Source organism: Condylostylus longicornis, unplaced genomic scaffold (assembly GCF_029603195.1).
Source record: "Condylostylus longicornis isolate FDR11 unplaced genomic scaffold, ASM2960319v2 ptg000005l, whole genome shotgun sequence".
Classification (NCBI taxonomy): domain Eukaryota; kingdom Metazoa; phylum Arthropoda; class Insecta; order Diptera; family Dolichopodidae; genus Condylostylus; species Condylostylus longicornis.
In genome coordinates this window covers 985,024-1,006,182 of record NW_026577974.1, presented here as the reverse complement: position 1 = coordinate 1,006,182, position 21,159 = coordinate 985,024, and the positions used below count along the sequence as shown (strand labels likewise).

Here is a 21,159-nt window from a genome sequence, read left to right as displayed (position 1 = left end):
TAAAATATAATACTTTAATACTATGTATAGAATAAAAATTTGATAGAGGAGAAAAGATTTAGAAAATGAATACAAATTGAGAAACGGAGATACCTATAATTGATGAAGAAAAGAAATTAAGATAATAACTATAATTTGATCACAAATTACTTGAAATCTAAAATCGCTTGGTGATATGGTCTTAATCTGGTATGTTTATAAACATAAATATTTTTAAAAAAACATAAAACAAGGTAAAAAAATTAAAAGTTTTTGATTCCAAGTTAGTTTTATAACTGTCAATTAATAAGAGCTCATAATTTAATATTTGAAGCGCTTTAAGTTAATTATTTGCAGTTTGCGTATGGATTTTTAATTTAAAATTCAAATATATAATTTAAATAAGCTCTGCAAAAACTACAAATTCGATATGTACACATTTGCAGAAAAAATTTAATGCTGTTACGAGTATAAAGTTAAAATTGCGATATTTTTCTTAACAGAGTTTGGAGTAGTAGATAGACATCCTAACTTATTAATTAGATATTTATCAACTTATAAATTAAATATTGAAAAATTAATGAAATAGCAATTTGTTTCCAATTATATTTTAACAAATATTCATTTCATAATATAATATTAACTATATAATATAAAAAAGTTTTTAATCTTTTCATTTACATATGTACATATGCGTTTCAGTATTAAATTCAAATTAAAATTCTTACATGTCATTAAATAAATCGTCAATATTTCCTTCATTTTCAGTAGTGTCTATTTGTTTTTCAACATTGATTTTGTAAAATTCATTTATATCTTTAACATCGTCTAATTCATTAAAGAAATTACAATCTTTTGATGACAACAGGCCCAGTTGATTTTTAACTACCACATCATTCCAAAATTCGTGCATTTTACGATTAATAGCTATAGCTTTTATTTCTCTAATAAAATCGTTAAAGTCATATGGATTATATTGTGCAGCTTCATCCCGGTACATCTTTAAAGTATTTGTAATTTTTTCATATTGTAAAGATATAGTTTTAAAAATCAAATCTTTTAACACTTCCTGAATTTGTCTTGTAAGTTTATCAAATATTGGAGTTTTTTGATCTAGTTTTTCTGGACCCAAATCTTCAACTTCACTCTTTATTAGTTTTTTAAAATCTTCAGCTGGCGTTACAGTTCCAATAGATATTAGTTTTTTATATTCTAATGGTTTTCTTTCGATTTCAATGTCATTATTAACCTCATGGCTATCAATATTACCAACATGCCTAATTAATTCCTTCTTAATTTCTTTTTTAATCTCTTCTAATGGGAAAAGTTCTTTTATTCTTTCTAGAGGTTCTTCTGTTTTTTTGTAAACTTTTTCAGGTACATTCAAAATATTATCTCTTCCTCGCAATGACAACGTTATTTCCTTAGTTTCTTCAATAATACGTTCAGTTGCTACTTGACAAATGTATTCATTTGCTACATTTGGTAAATTATTCAATGGCAATAAACTCTTTTCATAACAATCACGAACTTCACCATTCGAGCTTAAGTCGTCATCAAGATCCATCGCATCCATTAAATCATCGATAGCTTTATATTGCTCTTCAGTAGGTTCTGTTCTTTTAGATTTTAAAGGTGCAAATTGCCAGTTCACATGTTGTTCAGAGCAATATAATTCGAACAAAGTTAAACACGGATATTTTTGTTCTGTGTTTGGAAACAAAGCTACAAATTTTGGGCGTAAACCATCTCTGTACACTCTGCGACCTATCATTACCATATTATTTTTATTAAGAGCTTTAACTAAAGCATCCATCATTTTCACTGATGTTTCCATTGTTTGTTTTGCAAATACCAAATACGTTGCACTACCGAAAATATATTGAGGTAAAACATTAGATTTCTGAGTAAAACCAATGCATTGCATACCCTGTTTTGTTGTAGGTAAACTTTTCTCATAGGGTACTGCTGTTGATCCTAACATATAGCCGTCAATTAGCTCCTCAAACGCAAATTGTTTTTTTGCTTGTTCATTTGAAAAAGAAGAAGAATCGCTGGATATATTTGATTCGGTTTCCATTTTCATTTTTTCACCATTTTGAAAATATTCTGTTGCAAGCCAAGAAATCGAATGGGGTTTTGCACTTTGCGTTTTAAATTGTAAAAGGGTTTCTGATTTAATACTTATTGTTACTCCAATGTGAATTTTTATTTTAGTTCCAATATCAAGCGTTGAGTACCAAAACCATGGTCTGCCCTTGGGTTTTAAACCGTATGACATACGAGAAAGGGCAATATCGAAATTACACAATACCCCATCAGTTTGGTCTAGTACACTTCTTGCTAATTTTTCAGACATAATCTGATCTTCAGTTTTTTCCATCAAACTTGAGAAAAATGGTTTTACAATATTTGTAGTAGGATCGTCTTTATATTTCACATAATTACTTCTACAAAATGAAATAAATTTTATTTAATAGACTTTAATAGTTGAAAAAATTTAAAGGTTAGAAATGTAATATATGTAGATTTTAATTGCAAACCAATACCTACCCTAAAAGCAAAGTTTAATATGCATAATGAAGCATACATGTATCTAGTTTAAAATAAAAAAAACCTACTTCATTTGAACTACTGAAATAGGACATGGCATAAACATTTACAATGTCAGAAAGCAAAATCTATACACAAATTTTTGTAGATGCTGCTTTATTGAATAGGTACTTACATAATCACAAGGTCGACGTTGGTTTCCTTTAAACGTTCTATAACTGCTTCTGAATTGCTCTCATCTATAGGATACAAGAATTGATGAAATAATATTATTTTTAAATATTTGAAACGTTTTGACCTGAAATCAAACAAATATTTAAATTTAGAGCTATAATTTATTTTTTTCTTTTTTAATTACTCTTCTCTTTTTAAAATGTCTAAAGCTACAACGAGACTATCCATCCAATCTGCAGTTTCTGATCCCTTCTCTTGATCAATTGAATTTACGATTGAAGTTAGCATTGTCCAACTAGGTATTTGCATTGAAAACGCTTCAACAATGTTGTCATAACCACCAAGGTTTATATTTAATTCATTATCAGTGTTTTCAGCTCCCAACAGAACAAAAGCAACTTCATCCTTCTTACCAACAAATATCTAAAACTTACGGTTTTAACATTTTTACCAAATTAAAAATGTGTTAACAATGTACCTTCTGTTGAAGAAATTTAATGCAACATTCTTTCTGTTTTTCAAAAAACGTGTTTTCAGCTTTTTCTTCTTTTTCTCTAGTCTTTTTAGAAACATCTAATATAACTATAACTCCTTCCTGCAATGTAATACATACATATGTACATACGTTTTTAAAATTGGTCATAATTTCATATTGTTGATCTCTTACCTTAGTTTGCGCCATTAATTTTTGTTTTATTTTGAAATCCGCTATATGAAAGAACTGAAATAAGAACCATGTGCTTCGATATAAATTCTAAATATCACTGTTGTATCTGAATAATAAATTTAAATAACGAATATCTAAATGTAATTTGTGTAATTCAAAATATTAAAGTTTAACAATATCGGATATAATTTCCCAACATACGTTTAATGACATCTTACTTTTATACTCAATCAAACAAAACAAAACTTATATGGGCCAAATGTGACATGACAGACATTTGACATATAAGTGTCATTTAATAATGTTGAAAGTTTTTAAACTAAAAAAGTAACTAAATTTAATTTTATTTTTATGTTGCATCCAGCGGAGATAAATAGGAAAACTATAGTCATCATATATGATGTTCTTCTTGTTTTAAGAAACCTTTTTTTAGATTATTGTAATGGTTGAAAATTTATAATATTTGGAAAATTAATTTTAAAAATAAACTAAATTGCCAACAATTGTGAATTGTATGATTACATTGTGAATATGTTAGTAGCTGTAATTTGTGGCATCAGAAACGAACAAATATTATTCACCATTCAATAATATATATAACATATGTTGAAGGTGAAGTAATATCTATCAACAAACCGTCATAAAAACTATAATTGTTGTTTGGACTAAAACTTAATAAATTTTCGAAAATTTTTTCGTTATAAAAAATAATTTATTTATGTACGTACTTAGAGTTCCAAATTAAAAGATTTGGCTTATAATCAGTCTGCTCCTCAAGAATTAATAATTACAAAATGGCAGCTAAGAAGGTTATTTCAATTTATAAAAAAAAAGTAGTAAAAAATGAGTAATAATGACGTCATTTGTTTTTAGGAAATTGATGTGGAAAAAGAAATTCTTATAACAGAAGAAACGCCGGTTGAAGATTTTGAAAAGCTAATTAAGGAAAATGTTGAAAATTGTGTAGATGATGACGAAAGAATCTCAAATTTTGACAAATATAGTGCTGAAATGCGTTCAGTTATAAATAAAATCCTCTTCAAAACACCACCGGTTCCTAAGGAAAAACTTTTGGCTACCTTCAAAACATATCGCGATGAAGCCTGTTTTTATAATCCATATGATTATAATGATTGGATTAGAGAAATCAAAAGTAATTTAATAGAAAGAAAAATGGTTGATGCTTGGGAAGAAATAATTGTTAAAAACCAATTAGGGTTATTATGGGCAAGAGATTGTGATTTCTTTGACGACATTGAGGACAAAGAGCCCATAGAATTTTACAAAATCAAAAATGATTCGGATGACAGTAATAAAAGGATAAAACTTACAAGTGATAAAGTTGACCCTCAGGAAACAAAAAATTGCTCTCCAAAATCAAATGACGCGAAATCAACTCAAAATGTAAAGAAAGACAAGGTGACCTCGGCAGATCATTATTTGAAATTAGTTAAAGAGAAAGTGGAGGAAATTGATCCAGATGAAGAAAATAAAAAGATTACAATTTTTGATAATTTAAGCAAACAAATTCGGGATATTTTAAAAGAAGCGATATTGAATTCAGCCGATTTAGATTATAATAAGCTTGCCAGGGATATAAAAATATACAGGGATGAAGCTTGCTTTTACAATCCTTATGACTACAATGACTGGATTGTAGAAATCAAAAACCTAATTTTAACACGCAAAATGTTTAGTTTTTGGGAAAAAGTTATTGTTAAAAATGAGTTGGGCCTATTATGGGCAAGAGATTGTGATTTTTTCGATGATATGGAAGATGAGGAGCCCCAAAAATTTTATAAAATCGATTCTCAAACATCAAAGGACCATATTAAATCGCTCAAAGTTGGGATCTTGACACCAGCAGAAGATTACAGAAATCTGGTTAAAAAAGAGGTAGAAGAAATAGATCCTGAAGAGGATGATGTAAAAATGGACATATTTGATGATCTTAGTAACCAAATCCAAACTATAATCAATCGCTTACTATTCGAAGAAGAAATACCTGAACTGGAAAAAGCCGCAGAAGCTCTTAAAGCTTACAGAGAAGAAGCATGTTTCTATAATCCTTACGATTATAATAGTTGGATTAAAATTTTTAAGTCCAAAATTATAGAGAAAAAAATGCTTGATTTCTGGAAAAATGTAATTGTTAAAAATGAATTAGGTTTACTATGGGCTAGAGATTGCGATTTTTTTGATGATATGGAAGATAAAGAGCCCGAAAATTTTTACAAAATTGAATAAACCTTTTTTGTACAAAGATTTAATTTGTTTTAGTAACTTGGAAACTTGAATTAAAATTGCTTCATAAAAATGTTAATTGTTATTAATAAATTTTGATATAAAGTAAATGAATTACATTTTTCATAAATATGTACATATTCAGAAGATTCAAAACATCCAAAATTTATTTTCATTTGAAATTGGAAATTTTTTGTACCCAAATATAGCCGGGGTATCTTCTTAATTGCATCTACGACGCATCAGACACACACATATATTTTCATAAATACGCTACATGTTACTATGCGCATATTGCGTGAACTTAGTAGCAAAAATCGAAAGTAGTGTCGAATGCGGGAATAAATTGTGTTAGCTCTATCACAAAAAATCTGTTGATAAGTGGTAAGAGAAAAATTAATTTTTTATTTCTTTTTTAACCTCAAAAAATAAAATTGCATATCTAATTGAAAAAACGCCAAGTAATTCCCGAATCATAATAAAAACTATTGTTAAATTGTATTGTATAGCTAACCATTTCCTTTATAGTTTCAGGATTTTGAAATATGTAGTTAGTAATTCTCAAAAGAAAATTTTGAAGTTAATTTAAAGATAAACGCTTTTTTATCTTAGATGCAAACCATTTGTTTTTGAAAAATCGCTTTTAGTTCCTAGTTCAATACAATGTTACATAAAAACTTCTTGTGCAACCGCAATGTGATTTTTTCGAATCTGAAATGTATTAAGTCTATACTATATTTGTTTAAGTAAAATGTAGGAGAAACAACTAAGACCAATTTATAACAGGTGATAAATTTGTTTTAGTTATTTCTCCTACATAAATAATAAAACAAAATATTTACATTCCATTTACAAGTTTAAACTACTCATGAGATTTTTCTTTTATTGTTCAAATATTAATTTAACAAAAAAAGATATTCAGCCCTATCATGGATTCCACTCGTAGAATTCTACGAATTACGCTACGACGTAGACTTTTTGAATAATCGAAATCTTTAATCACAAATTCCTTCCCTAGAAATTATGAATCACCAATGGCAGTACCTTTTTTCAGTCAAAATCAATATTTTATTTCAACTGTTAAATGTTTATTTAAATTTTTTGGTTGCTATTTCAGTAAATAACTTTCATACAAAAGGATGTTATTAATAACATTCAAATATTTTTTTTTTGAACTTTGGCAATTTCTTAGTTTTTGAATATTTTTGAATAGGGGAAAAATTTTTTTTTTTGACAAATATAAATTCATTTCCCTTCATGGTAACTTTGTTAAAGTAATGCAAACTTAAACAAAAAAATTCAAAACTTGAAAATTTAAAAACTTTTGGGGGTTATTTTACTTTAAACTTTTAGGGGTTAGTTTGGGGAGTAATACAGTAATCATACTTACGAATATTCGTAATTATGATTATTGTATTGCGAATATTCGGAGCAGAATGTTAATAATTCTTAATTGACAATATGATATTCGTAATATTTCGAATTTCACAGCTATGAACGAAATTCATAGTAGGATTGATTATGTTAAATTCACTTTGCAATGACAGAGCTGCTACAGAAAACATTGTAATTAAAATTTTGTATTAACTGTAAATTATAATTTTGTATAAAAATTAATTAAACAAATATTATAAATTATTGATATTTTTGAATTGAATTATGAAAACGTGTGAAGTACTATTGTGAATTATGAACACATGGGAAGTGCTATTGTGAATTGAACATATGGGAAGTGCTATAGTGAATTGAAACATAATAAATTTGAAAACACAGCTGAAGCTGTTGAAATTCAAACCAAATTAAATATTTAAATAAATTTCAAAAAATAAAACTTTTTACTGTTGTTGGTAATTTACTTTTATATATTGTATTTTAACTAAAAATACCTTGACATTACAAAAATTTGTCAGCCGTGAAAAATACTAATTGCAATAATGATTGCAAAACCAAAGAATAGTAACGGCAAAAAGAAAATTCAAAAAAAATTATTTGAAAATTACAAAGGGCGACATCTATAAGCTTTTTTGCTTATTTTTTAATGATTGCTAATCATTTATGTGAACTTTGATTTACATGTGATTTTGACGTTTGAGGAAACCATTTTTTTTTTAATCTCCTTCACAAAAACAAAAATAATAAAAAAGGATTAGTTTAATACCTTGGTTTGGTGCGCGGGGAATTTCAGCAAAATGTTTAGTTAATGGTTTATTAAATTAGTTTAATTAAAATGAAAGTGTTAAAATAAAAGAATAATATAAGTACCTCAGCAGAATAAAATGAATTGTGGTTGTGTCAACATTAAAAATAGCTTTTAACAAAAGAAAAAAAAAATGATGGAACAATTAGAATATTTTCAAAAAATTACCATTAGCACATAAAAATTAAAAATAAGATTAGATGCTACTGGAAATTATACTTAAATACCATTTTCAACAAAAGGTTGTGTGTTAATTTGAATTAGAAAAAAATTTGAAAAACCAAGCAAAAGTTTTTAGACGTAGAAATGTCCAGTAATGACTGCAGTAAATCAATTACGCTTATAATTATATAAAAAATATTTTTAATCAAAATTTTCATTCAATTGGCTTACACTGGAATATTATAATAATTTTTATGTTCATCAACTCCTAAACACATATAAGTGAAACATGTTGAATGTTAAGGAAATCTTTACTAATTTAAAACTTCAACGAAGAATTGGCCAAACAAAATTTATTTCATCGGCTTTACCTTTAAATAACACATTAATTAAAACTCCACAAACTTCATTTAAAAAACGTAATAATTTTGGAATATATAGAAATAATAGAAATATCCAAGAAAATCAAGAAGAAATTGCACCAGGTTTAATGCAGCTGATAACATTCAATGAAAAACTTCACAACAGAGAATTTTTCCTTTCTAAAATTTTGAAAGCTATTTTGAATATTTATAGAAGCAAGCTAATTACTACCATAAAACCATACCGAAACCAGATTAAACAAAATCAACGACTACACCATAATATAAAAGCTTCAATGATAACAAATGAATTTGCTGCTACATATAATCTTTTGATATGTCAAAACAATGTTGATACAAACACAAGTAAATTTTCACGATATTTTGACAGTGATTTTTTTACGTTAAAAGCTGAAAGTTGTGCAAATCTTTTAAGCAATTTCATCACAGAATTTATAAATAATATAAATTGTTTTCAAAATTATTTTAGTTTCAATTTAAATATAGTATTGAACGGCAACAACAGAGAAAATTTGGAAAAAGATCCGGCAATAATATTAGCTGAAAATATTAATAATTCTAGAAATATTAATAAAATTTATAGTGCAAATATTTTTGGTGCTAATCTCATTAGTAAATGTTTAAGATTTAATAAAAATATAGTAAATTTTTTCAAAGGTGATAGCAATAGCAAAAGTTTAAATATAAAAAATATGTCTAAAGTTGCAACTGAAAAACCTCCAATTGATATTTCGAAAGGAAATACAAATAATACTAATTCAAAGGAAACATCATTATCTATTGATCAAGATATGTCAACATCATCATCTACATCGTCAGGAAATAATACAAACAATGGAAATAGTAATTTAGAAAAACCAGAAAAAGGCTCCTGTTTTACAGCAAGCTTGGGTGATATAATAAAATTTTTAGAACTTGTTGGTGGTTTAAAAGTAAGTGACCTCCCAATATATAAATATATAAAATCATATGTACATATTATATAATATTGATTTTTGTTGAATAGGCATATTATTTTATATGGATATATCTATAATGAAAATGTGGCATTTTTTCTTTCTACTAACAGTAATTATTGAAAATTCGAAAATTTCGAAATATTGTTAAAGATCCTCTTTATCCTGTAAATAGTTGAAGAAGATTATACTGGGTGGATAGCTAGGTATCTACTTATGAACCTACTCAAAATCAATTTAATCCTAAAGAGTTTGATTAAAAATTTTAATCAAAAACTCTATTAATAAATACGCTTACGTATTCTATATAATTATGTATCTATTATAAAATACTTTTTGGTTTGATTGCGTAAAAGAGGAAAACTTTTTATAAACAAAGTTATTTTCTTATGTGTATTGATTTTTCATGAATAATAAAATATGAATGAAATTTTTAACCTTGGAGACTTTGTTCTGTAGTTTTTCCAAATACAAAACAAACACGGAATGTGTTAAAAGAATAAAATATTAAAACTAAAAATAAGAAAGTTCAGAAATCAGAATATCTTCTATTTTATGTCGTAAGAAATTTCTTAAAATACTTCGTTGTAGTTTCTTTGTTTGGTTAAACGACAACAATAAGAATAAAAATTATGCATAAAATTATAAAACAAAATTTTGTGAATACATTCACAAGTACATAATATACAAGTGTACTTACTAAAACTCCAAGTAATTTGAAATTTTTAATAAATTATCTAAAATGCACACAAAACTAAAGCTAAAAATTCTTCATTTATGTATGTAGCTGTAGGTACATTCTTAAAATAATAAGGCAAACATTTCTATAAATAGAATATTTTATTATTCTAAAAAAATATATCTTTAAGTATAAAGTATAAGGCATAGTATTTACCTAAAGATAAAATATTGTGGTTTGTACAAGATGTCCTTAACAGTTACAATCACACTACTGTTTACATTTTATTTGGTCGATATGCAATGCCATAATAAATGTATTATGTGGATAAGTGTATACATATAGTCGTACATATAACTTAAGTAGTAAATATAGAATTTACACAATAATAACATTGTACTTGAAATTTGATTATGTCAGAGTTTGATTATTTGAGTATATCAAAGCGGAAGGGCCAAAAAATTATAATCTGGTTCAAATTCCCAACCGTTAATTAATATGTTTTATTCATCCAATCAAATCCAAATAAATTTTCTTAGTCTTCTACTGGATGACAAGAATTCATGTTAATACAATTTGCAAGTTTTTTCCAGGACCTTTTCTACCAAAATTGAAACTTCCTAAATTTGGTCATATTGGTACACATTTTGTTTAAGGATCCTTTAGAAAACTGATCCGTTTAAGGTCCGAAATAGGTCCTGAGTTGGGTGAAAAAAACAGTGTGGCATATTTTAGAAAACGTCTGGACAAGGCAATTTTTTTTTAACTTTACTTGTTTTTAATTATTTAAAAAAATTTCTGGTTCTAATATAAATATGAATTCTGGCCCTTCGTGTTCAATAATTGAATAGCGCTGCATTACACATCTTTATTTAACTGAAGCTTTTCTACCTACTTGCTTAAAGGAGAAGGATTATTAAATTAGTCTGTAACTGTTGGTAACAAATTGTATAAGGTACATGCCCCTCCACACACCCCTATATAATGTGTTCCTTTATTTTAGACTACATTCTGTTAGTTATGAAACATAAATAGCTATGTATCTATGTTCATATGTTTACAAACATATAAACGCAGGTATACATGCATTTGTATGTATCTATATATAAATATTTGAAACAATGTAAATGTATCTTTTGATGAAATAATGTTGTCACCATATTAATCGGAATGACGACAGTATTCTTTTTGTTTCATGGGAGTTTTGGAAAAAAGAAAAAGGATTTGTGTTTAAATCCTTTTAATTATTCCTTTAATAAGTAATTTAAATCTTGGAAAATTAATATTACTTAACAAATTATTTGTTTATATAAAATTTGTTGTATAAAAGTTTTTTAGTTTTTGAAATTATTTTGTGGGGGTAGTCCTTTTTTTGAAAACCTGATGTCATACTTTATGCATTAAAGAAATCCAATTAAATATATAAATATAGCTATGTATTTAAAAATTAAAATATTTATTTTAATATGTGCTTATATACAAACATGAATAATATTTTTTGTTTTAGAAAATAATTAATTTCCATTAAAATTTAAAATATCGGCTCGTGTACATTTTTGGCAAAATATAAATGTTAATTTGAAGCAGAGGGGAATATTCAGTTTTCTAAATTTCAATTTGTTATTTATTAATTTTTAATTATTTAATTATAATCATGCACATTTATTAATAACTATGACAGTTTTTTGTTATAAAAAAAATTGCTAAGGCTTTTTCTTAAACAAGAACTCTCAGCGTTTATGTACATAATTTTATTTTTTTAATTACTTAATTGTAACATTTTTATTAAATTTCAATAGGACAAGTAGCTAGAAGAATAGGTAACATGAAACAGATTTTTGTTTCATTAGAAAAGGTTAGCGTAAATTCCATAATTTTCTCCGACAATCTGAGAACATTTAATATGACAATATTTTTTTATAATAAAATAAATGTGTTGGATTAAATTATTCACTTTTAAATATGAAAGTTTTCTTTTATTTTATATTTATTAGAAACACGTATTGTTTATGTGTTATACACACTCATTATTTTATTGTACACACATGCTTGCCTAACTAACGTACTTACAAAGAGCGACTTTCTCAGCAAGAAACCAAAATATAAAAACAAAAAGTGTTTTGAATTATTTATAGAAAATATTTTATATATATGAGTATAACAAAAATAAAATGACTATAATAAAAATAATAACAATAATAAAGAAGAAGAATTCTAATAAAAATACCAAAAATATTTAGCAGGGACACTTTGCTAAAACAAAAATCTATTAAATATTACAGAGAAACGAAAACAAAGTCAAGAAAGCTTTTCTAATTGACCTTGAATTCTTTGAAAATGTGAAAATGCTTAAGAAGAGTTTTTATTTATATTTCTTTTGTATCGCTTCTTATTTAAGTGGTTAAACATATCTAGTAGTAGTAGACATTTGGAATACATTGCTATTAGGTATATAGGTACTATGTCTATGCTTGTATATAAGTCATGTATTCATAAAAAAACTTAAATATTTTCATAAATATGTTAATGTGCTATGAATATAAATGAATTATTTATTTATGAACGTACTATACGTACTTATTTTATAAAACTTTTTATTTTCTAAATAAAAAAAAATAAATAAGCCGTTGTCGCACTGTGAATGGTTGGCAGTGGCCAAAAATTGAGTAAAAATACAATGTAAATGTGTAGATAAGTAAATAAAAAATTGTTTAAATAATTATATGAGATTTCAATGGCTTCTGTAATTTATAATAAGGTGGTTGTTTATATGTCACACAAGTATTGACCAATACTAATTTAAAATTTTGAAATGACAATAAAATCAAATCATTGTCAAATGAAACGGGAATTCCCAATGTACATATATTTCGTAATTAGATTCTAAAATTGATTAAAATTAATTTTAACTAATTATTTAATTAGTTATAAATCTTGGTACTGATAATACCAATAATTTATTGTGTCTAATTTTAAATTTCTTTTTAAAAATTTAGAAAACTATTAAGTCGCCAAATGCTTAAGTATGTATGTATATTTTACAAATTTTACTTTACATTTTCTTTCAAATGAAAATCTTATCAAATGAAAACCAAATAAAAACAAAAGCTCGAGCAAAAATTAAAGCAAATTTAAAAATCTTGATAATTATTTTAATTATTAAAACTAACTTGTCATTAGGCTCTGTGATACCAGGGATTGAAAATTTTATTTTTCTGTAAAAAATGATATTCGATTTAAAATTTTAATTACTTATTTAGATTTGGAAGCTATATTGCTTTTCATATTTGTGATTCATGAGTAGTTTTTTATAGAAATTTTATAAAAATGAAAATTTTTCAAATCAATATTCAGCTTAATTTTTTTTTTAATAATGCAATTTTAATGAGTTTTTTTTGTCATTTCAGCAAATTTTACATTTCCGTATTTTATAAAAAAAATAAAGCATATGAAGAACATAAGACTTATTTCACTATTCTTTTAACCCATTCGCAGTGATTTTAATGCGAGATTTTAATTATTGCGATTTTCACAACTTTGTTGATAATATTTGCGGGTTAGAAACAGGGCTTGATTTTTTTCAGGCAATTTGTCGTAATGTGCTGCAAGATTGCCGAAGATTTATTAATTTCTGTGGTTTATTTTTAGTTTTGGATGCTAATTTAGTTTTAGGTAGCTAATATTTCAAACTATGCATAACAAACAGTTTGATAAAAAAATTTTTTGTAAAATAAAAACGCATTAGACAACATCACAAAACAGGTGTATATTTTATAATTACTTACTAATCATAATAAAAATTCAATTAAAGTAATAATTTGGTGTTTCAAGAAATTAAAAAACATATGCGTACATAATATGTCCTTGTAATCGCAACAGGGTTAACATAAAAACGTTGTTAAATACGTATGCATATATATATGTATTTGGTATGCTATAGTTATGTGCTTTTAATATTGTTAAGTAGTATAATACAATTTATTATTAGCTAACCTTCAACCTTTAAAAAAAATTTAATAAAATGAAATAATTTCAAAAGTATTGAGTGCTAGCCAAAAAAATAAATAAATTTTTCTGAACGTGAAATACTTTTTCAATATTTATTAATATAAAATTCTTACTGTACAATTAAGAAAAATAGGAGAAAATTGTAAAAATTTCATCGAAAAGATTTAAGTTTAAAAATAAGTTATTTAAACAAAAAAAACGAGAGTATTAGTTACAATTTAGTTATATTGTTCTCAAAACCTACAATCGATGCTAAATTGTCCATAAAAACAAAAGTTTCAAGTACTTATTACTCAAGGCAATAATTTAGCGTTAAGTAATCGGCGGTCAATCCAGAGATATTGAAAACTTGAAAGTAGTTGTTCATGCAAATTGTTAAATATTAAAAATTTTCAAGGGCTAAAAATAAAAACAAGAACTCAAAAAATCAAGCAGCAAGAAAAAAATCACCCGATAATTCAATATCGAAAATGCTTGAAATCCAAAATTTCGTACTTATTTATGTTCTCGACTCCTTTAGCTTTTTCAAATTTTATAATTATTATGCATTCGCAATAAAATTAGGGATTTATTTTACTTTATTAAGTTATTTTCAGTGTCACATTTATTTTGCATATTTTTTCTTATACTAATTGTATTTCCAGACAAATGACGATTGGTATAGTTTAATCTAGTATAATGTGACGTAACAGGTGATAAAAAACTAGAAGTAATCCGTTTATTTCAGTTTTTTGCTTTTTTATTGTGATTAACAAAAAAGTTTTCACGTTTTCTGTCGTTTTTTTTTTAAATAATTTATCGAATGACTAATAAACTCAATTGTTATACCTAATTTTTTTTTAGAAATGTGTTAAGACATTTATTGTCACTATCTAGTAAAAAGTACAAAGTCTATTTTTACTAAGTAAGTAGAAATAATTCTTGAATTAGTAACGCAAATGATAAGTTTCATTTCCATTTATAATGCTTAAGTAGATATTTTAAAATCGTATGATTCTCTTCGCTTAAGTAGAATGTTTTATACAAGCAACTTCTAAATTGATCTCGAAATTATTAAAATCGAGTTAATAAAGTTGGAAATGAGAAATCAATAATAATATTGCAGTGATTCGAAATTTAATAATTTAACTACATTATAGCGCTGTTAAACTGTACGAGTCATTTTCTAGTTGTATGTCAAAATTTCTTATATTATTTTAATGCACCATCCATCGTGATATTATTTTAAGCAAGAGAAGTACTTCTCTCTTAACGCACCGGGATTTTAAATTCTGTATCTCAATTACGGTTAACTCTAAAGTACTTAATATTTTTTGTTTTGGTCGAGATGGCGCAAATTTTTTAAAAGCTTACGAGGACAACAAATGTTTTCTATTGGTTTAAAGTTATATATAAAATAAGTGTACGTACTTGTTTCGATTTGTCACAATACCAGGTTTTCGTTAATCTATTGCATGTTTTCATGTGTGTAACCAAATTTAATTTTTTTTTTTTTTGAATAATTACGCTTAATTTATCACCAAAATAGATAAGTATGCATAATTATTAAGTCATCAACACATTAACAGAATGCTATGACTAAGCAACTACTTTCTGAGAAAAATCATATTGTATATCATACAATAAAAAAAATGGATTAACTAACCGAATTTAATTAGACGTTTACAATACAAATAAAAGTTACATTTAAATAATTTGGTTGTATTGGCAGCTACAGAACATTAACATTTAATTTATTTTAGTATTAATATCAATATAATTTAATTAATTTATATATAAATATTCGGCAAAATTTTAATTTTAACACATTTAATTATGAAAATTCTATGAAAATTAATTCGGGAAAAATACATTATGAAAGTAGTATATCATAAAACACAATAAACATGTATAAGCCTATGTATAAATAATTATGCCCACACTTATATTTTAGTTCTTAATTAAAATGTGAAAATTTCATAGAATTTCGTGGTATTTTTTAATGAAAATAAAATGTTAACGAATTTGCATAAGTGGCTTTATGTTTATTTTAGTTCAAGAATATTTTTGTTATATACACAGAGAACAGTAGTTCCTTATACAATAAGTACTTATTCAATGTAAATATGTAATCATGTTGATATACCTAGATATTGTACTTATTCAATACCTTTTTATAGCAAAATTTAACTATGGAAATAAATTTTAATTTAAACTAATTACAAATGGAAAAAGCTTCAATTCGACAAAGTCGTTAACCAATTTTCGCAATTTACTTTCTTGAACTGAATTACATAGCTTTTTTTTTCTCTTTAACAAGTATGTTGTGTAAGTGTATAGTGAAAATAGAAGCACATGTAAAATAAATAATGAATCATTATATAAAAAAATACTAGAAGAAAAAAAAAAAACAGGATTATAAAAGTGGAAAAAAGACGACGAAAAGTCTACGCTATTTCAAGATTTTCAAATAGTGGAAAGTGTATTATACCGTACAGATATACACATAACATAGAAATAGTACGTAATACGCTAAACACCATTGAAAATATACATATCGGTTCATATGTATGTATATATGAATAATAAATTGAACTACATATTTACTGCACCCCTAAATACCAAATAATCTAAAGTTAATTTAAAGATAATCATCAGTTCTAAAATTATAAATTACGTTTCATAGTCCTTTTCTGTAATAGAATTTTAGAATTTAATTTTAGAATTTAGAATAGAATTGAATTAAGAAATTTATTTGAGATGCGTGTCATGATCTCATATATATAGCAATGTACTTTTTTAAGATTTTGCTATCTTATAATATGCAAGAGAACTGTTTCTGTAAAAGAGATCATCCTGCTCATATTAATTAATTATTTCTAATAAAATTTAAACTTTTTTAAAATATCATGACATATCTAGAGAGGTGCGATAAACTTATATGCATATATACATGTTTTGTATTAGAATAGCAAGTAAAGAAGCAGTGTGAAGAATTAAATTAAAATAAATGAAATGAGAACTAAAAAAAACGGAAAAGCAGTATAAGTAGTGAAAATCAAAATCATTCGCCATTAACCTTAACGATTGTCATCATTATTTTATTGATTTTCAATTGCTATATATTTCAATTTGAAATTATATTTAGATTTACATCTTATGAAGTATGTTAAGGCATATATAGCCATACCTATACTTTTATAAAATTTCGACATACTTAATGAATCTACGATTTTATCTCGTTTTACAACTACATATTTTATATAATTATAAGTATACATAGGTACATATACATATAAGTATTGTTTGTATTCAGTGTTTGTGTAATTCGAAAGATTTCCGATTTTAATTTCCTTCCCTCGCATTAAAACCTACTTGGTCACTTTTGTTTTTTTCTAAGAAATTTAAATTGTCATATGTTACAGTAATAAATATTTAAATTATTTTATTTTTAAGTACTGAAATTTTATTTTTTTTATTAGTTCAATTTATTTTTGTAATTATTTTATTAAAATAATTTCATTTGGGTTATTTTTGCAAAAATATGGAAATAACACAATTTTAAAATTTTTAAACTTCAACATGAGCATTTTTTAATTTTACATATTAGAATTAATTTGAAAGCATCTTTGTGTATAAGAAAGTAAGGCTATGTCTGCATATTTGAGGTTTTTGCCTATTCGTGACTATACACTTGATACCACTGGAAATAGTTGTTGCTTCCGCAGATTCATAGGTATAATGACTTTATATTTTCATTATTTTGTTTAATGCCTTTATTTACTAAGCGTATCGAAGACCCGAAAACTGCGAAAGTGATATACAATGGCAAGTTTCATTCGACTGATTGTTTGGTGATTATTCCCTCCTGAATCCCGCATATTCTTCTCTAAGTCCTATTTCTGTTTTATTCTCAATTCTGTAATGTACAATAGACGAAAATACCTTTATAGCAATGTTCATTACTGTTATACAACGTTAATTTTTGCACTCATTTAAGTCTCCCATTTTTGCTAGCTATAATACGATGCTCTTGTTACAGCAGCACGATATTTGTTCTATTTGCTAGATTCTGTTATTTATTAGGTGCATTGTTTTTGCAGTTGTAGTAGGGCTTATTTTAAGCAGCTTTGCCATAATCACTTGTAAAATATTTTCAAAACATTACAATAAATAATTTCTTGTTCTTATTGGAACTGTGCAGCGTGCCAACATTTCAGGTTCATTGTATAAACTATTAAGTTTTACTCGTATTGTCAAATGAATTTTTTTTTTTTGAAATTTTAAATGCACCATGAGTTATTGAAAGGCGTGTAAAAATTAAATACATGTAACATTTTGCTAAATAATATTTTTCGATTTCGGTATATGTACGTCATGTTTGACATATTGATATTACATATAAAGTTATTCATGTGTAAAGGAAAGAAAAAAAATACACAAATACATTATTTTGTATTATTTGGAATAATGGTTTATTTGTATTTATGCTTTTTTCTTTTCGTTAATTAAATAATTACGTCAATCAATTTTATTAATATTAGTATTTATTTTCATTAAAGTTAAATTTCCAAATATATTTTATTAAATGCATGCCAAAATATTTGTATTGATCTCTTTTAATATTTAATAAATAACAAAATATGTAATAATAATTTTTTCTTTAAATATAACTATCAAATCTGTTTTATGTTAATAAAATATTGATAAAAATAATAAATTATCACAATATGTTTGTACTTTATTATTATTAAATTCACATATATACAAAAACTAGATACATTATATACAGTGAAAATTATTTTTATGACCGCAGGTATAATTCACAATTTTAGACTAAAAATATTTATTACAAAATTCATATTTCGAACAATTAATTGATAGCAAAAGTGTCGATATCTTTGGCTTGTTCGGCCATTTAAATTTATAACGTTCTCTATATGTACAGTATATCGAGTATATGTATAGTTTTGCAGCTTCAAAACCTTTTTTTAATATGTATATGTATGTAAATTGCTATTATATTAGTTAAAAAATTATTATAAAGTATTGATTTACGTGATGTCATTGAAAGAAGAATTTATTTATTTTTGAATATTTGTTAATCATTTAATACTCGATGAAGTATTATTATTTAATTGTAATTTAATAATGCAAAATAAAATCATAAAAAAAATTAATAAAATATTTTTTTTTGAATATTTTATTTTGAATAGTGTAGAATTAATTGATTAATTTATTGAAAAACTTTGATTATTTTGTAATTATTCACATTATATAATGATTAAAACCATTTTCTTTTCAAAAAAAATTGTATTGTATAACTGACCCAAAATGTGGTTATGTGCCTCACATAATAATTTGTACACAATTTTGAAGCAACATTTTAATGGACATTTAAATAAAAATGTAATCAGGAGATTAATATTTAAATGAAATTATATAGTATGCACATAGCATAGTATTGATGAAATTAATTAATTATTCATTATTATTTTTAACTAAATAAGTATTCATTTCTCAATTAATGTTAACTGAAGACACTTTTTTATAACTGATACACTTAACTACTTAGCACGCTCTCTTCTACTTTGGCGGTGTAGTTTAATAAATTTGATAAATTTTATCGGGCTGAAACTTTATCATACATATATGTTATGTATGTTCTAGTTTCTGGCGACAATGAATGAATTTCTTTCTTTTTTTAATGAATCAATTTGTTTCGTGATCCCAACTTGTTTAAAACTAATTTTCTCAAAAAGAAGGAGAAAAAGTGAATAAAAACATAGTCGCCAAAAATTTGGGTCCTCTTCGGAATAATTTCAATTTGTTTCGAATAACTTCGAAAATAAGAATATAGTGACTACCTTACCATTTTCTTAAATTACTTTTTAATTAATTTAGAAAATTCTCTGGCTAAACTTTCGCGTTTTCTGGCTAAACTAGAAGAGATAGAGCGATTTTAAGTGTTTTTGTGATCACTGGGGATCCATAGAGTCCGCCAATATATGATAATAGGCTGTACCAAACATATTTTTGGAGATATTTAAAAAAATCTTTTGCAAAACTTTAAACGCGTTTTCTGGCTAAACTGGAACAGATAGAGCGATTATAAGTGTTTTTTGTGATCACTGGGAATCCACAGAGTCCGCCAATATATGATAATTGACTGTAGCAAAAATATTGTTGGAGATATTTAAAAAAAATTTTTGCAAAACTTTAAACGCGTTTTCTTGCTGAACTAGAAGAGATAGAGCGATTTTAAGTGTTTTTGTGATCACTGGGAATCCACAGAGTCCGCCAATATATGATAATAGGCTGTAGCAAAAATAGTTTTGGAGATATTTAAAAAAATCTTTTGCAAAACTTTGAACGCGTTTTCTGGCTAAACTAGAAGAGATAGAGCGATTTTAAGTAATTTTTGTGATCAATGGGAATCCACAGAGTCCGCCAATATATAATAATAGGCTGTAGCAAAAATAGTTTTGGAGATATTTAAAAAAATCTTTTACAAAACTTTAAACGCGTTTTCTGGCTAAACTAGAAGAGATAGAGCGATTTTACGTGTTTTTTGTGATCACTGGGAGTTCACAGAGTCCGCCAATATATGATAATAGGCCGTAGCAAAAACATTTTTGGAGATATTTAAAAAAATCTTTTGCAAAACTTTAAACGCGTTTTCTGGCTAAACTAGAAGAGATATAGCGATTTTAAGTGTTTTTTGTGATCACTGGGAATCCACAGAGTCCGCCATTATATGATAATAGGCCGTAGCAAAAACATTTTTGGAGATATTTAAAAATATCTTTTGCAAAACTTTAAACGCGTTTTCTGGCTAAACTAGAAGAAATAGAGCGATTTTAAGTGTTTTTTGTGATCACTGGGAATCCACAAAGTCCGCCAATATATGGCTGTAGCAAAAATAGTTTTGGAGATATTTAAAAAACTTTAAACGCGTTTTCTGGCTAAACTAGAAGAGATAGAGCGATTTTAAGTGTTTTTTGTGATCACTGGGAATCCACAGAGTCCGCCAATATAAGATAATAGGCTGTAGCAAAAATATTTTTGGAGATATTTAAAAAAACCTTTTGCAAAACTTTAAACGCGTTTTCTGGCTAAACTGGAACAGATAGAGCGATTATAAGCGTTTTTTGTGATCACTGGGAATCCACAGAGTC

General features: G+C 25.7%; 3 protein-coding genes across 3 annotated transcripts in view; 2 read left to right on the top strand and 1 right to left on the bottom strand.

Annotated features, from left to right (window-relative positions):
• Nucleotides 1-565: 565 nt before the first annotated feature.
• Nucleotides 566-3,575, bottom strand: LOC129615575 (X-ray repair cross-complementing protein 5). Its single transcript, XM_055530834.1, has 5 exons — nt 3,374-3,575; nt 3,185-3,301; nt 2,891-3,129; nt 2,708-2,830; nt 566-2,429 (listed from the first exon to the last, which is right to left on the bottom strand). The coding sequence occupies exons 1-5, from the start codon at nt 3,386-3,388 to the stop codon at nt 704-706; spliced, it is 2,220 nt and encodes a 739-aa protein (XP_055386809.1). The 5' UTR covers nt 3,389-3,575; the 3' UTR covers nt 566-703.
• A 394-nt stretch (nt 3,576-3,969) lies between these two features.
• On the top strand, nt 3,970-5,721 carry LOC129615929 (uncharacterized). The gene is made up of 2 exons (XM_055531357.1): nt 3,970-4,182; nt 4,247-5,721. The coding sequence occupies exons 1-2, from the start codon at nt 4,168-4,170 to the stop codon at nt 5,618-5,620; spliced, it is 1,389 nt and encodes a 462-aa protein (XP_055387332.1). The 5' UTR covers nt 3,970-4,167; the 3' UTR covers nt 5,621-5,721.
• Nucleotides 5,722-7,782: 2,061 nt separating this feature from the next.
• LOC129615499 (myb-like protein D) overlaps nt 7,783-21,159 on the top strand; it is a 49,393-nt gene continuing 36,016 nt past the window's right edge. Inside the window, exon 1 of the mRNA XM_055530762.1 lies at nt 7,783-9,291. Coding sequence (XP_055386737.1) covers nt 8,266-9,291 — 1,026 coding nt within the window. The 5' untranslated portion in view covers nt 7,783-8,265. The remainder of the gene's footprint in view (nt 9,292-21,159) is intronic.

Coding starts and splice junctions, on each gene's coding strand:
- LOC129615575 (XM_055530834.1), bottom strand. Junction 3,130..3,184: donor TTAAATTTCTTCAACAGAAG/GTACATTGTTAA, acceptor CGTAAGTTTTAG/ATATTTGTTGGTAAGAAGGA. Junction 2,831..2,890: donor GACATTTTAAAAAGAGAAGA/GTAATTAAAAAA, acceptor GTTTGATTTCAG/GTCAAAACGTTTCAAATATT.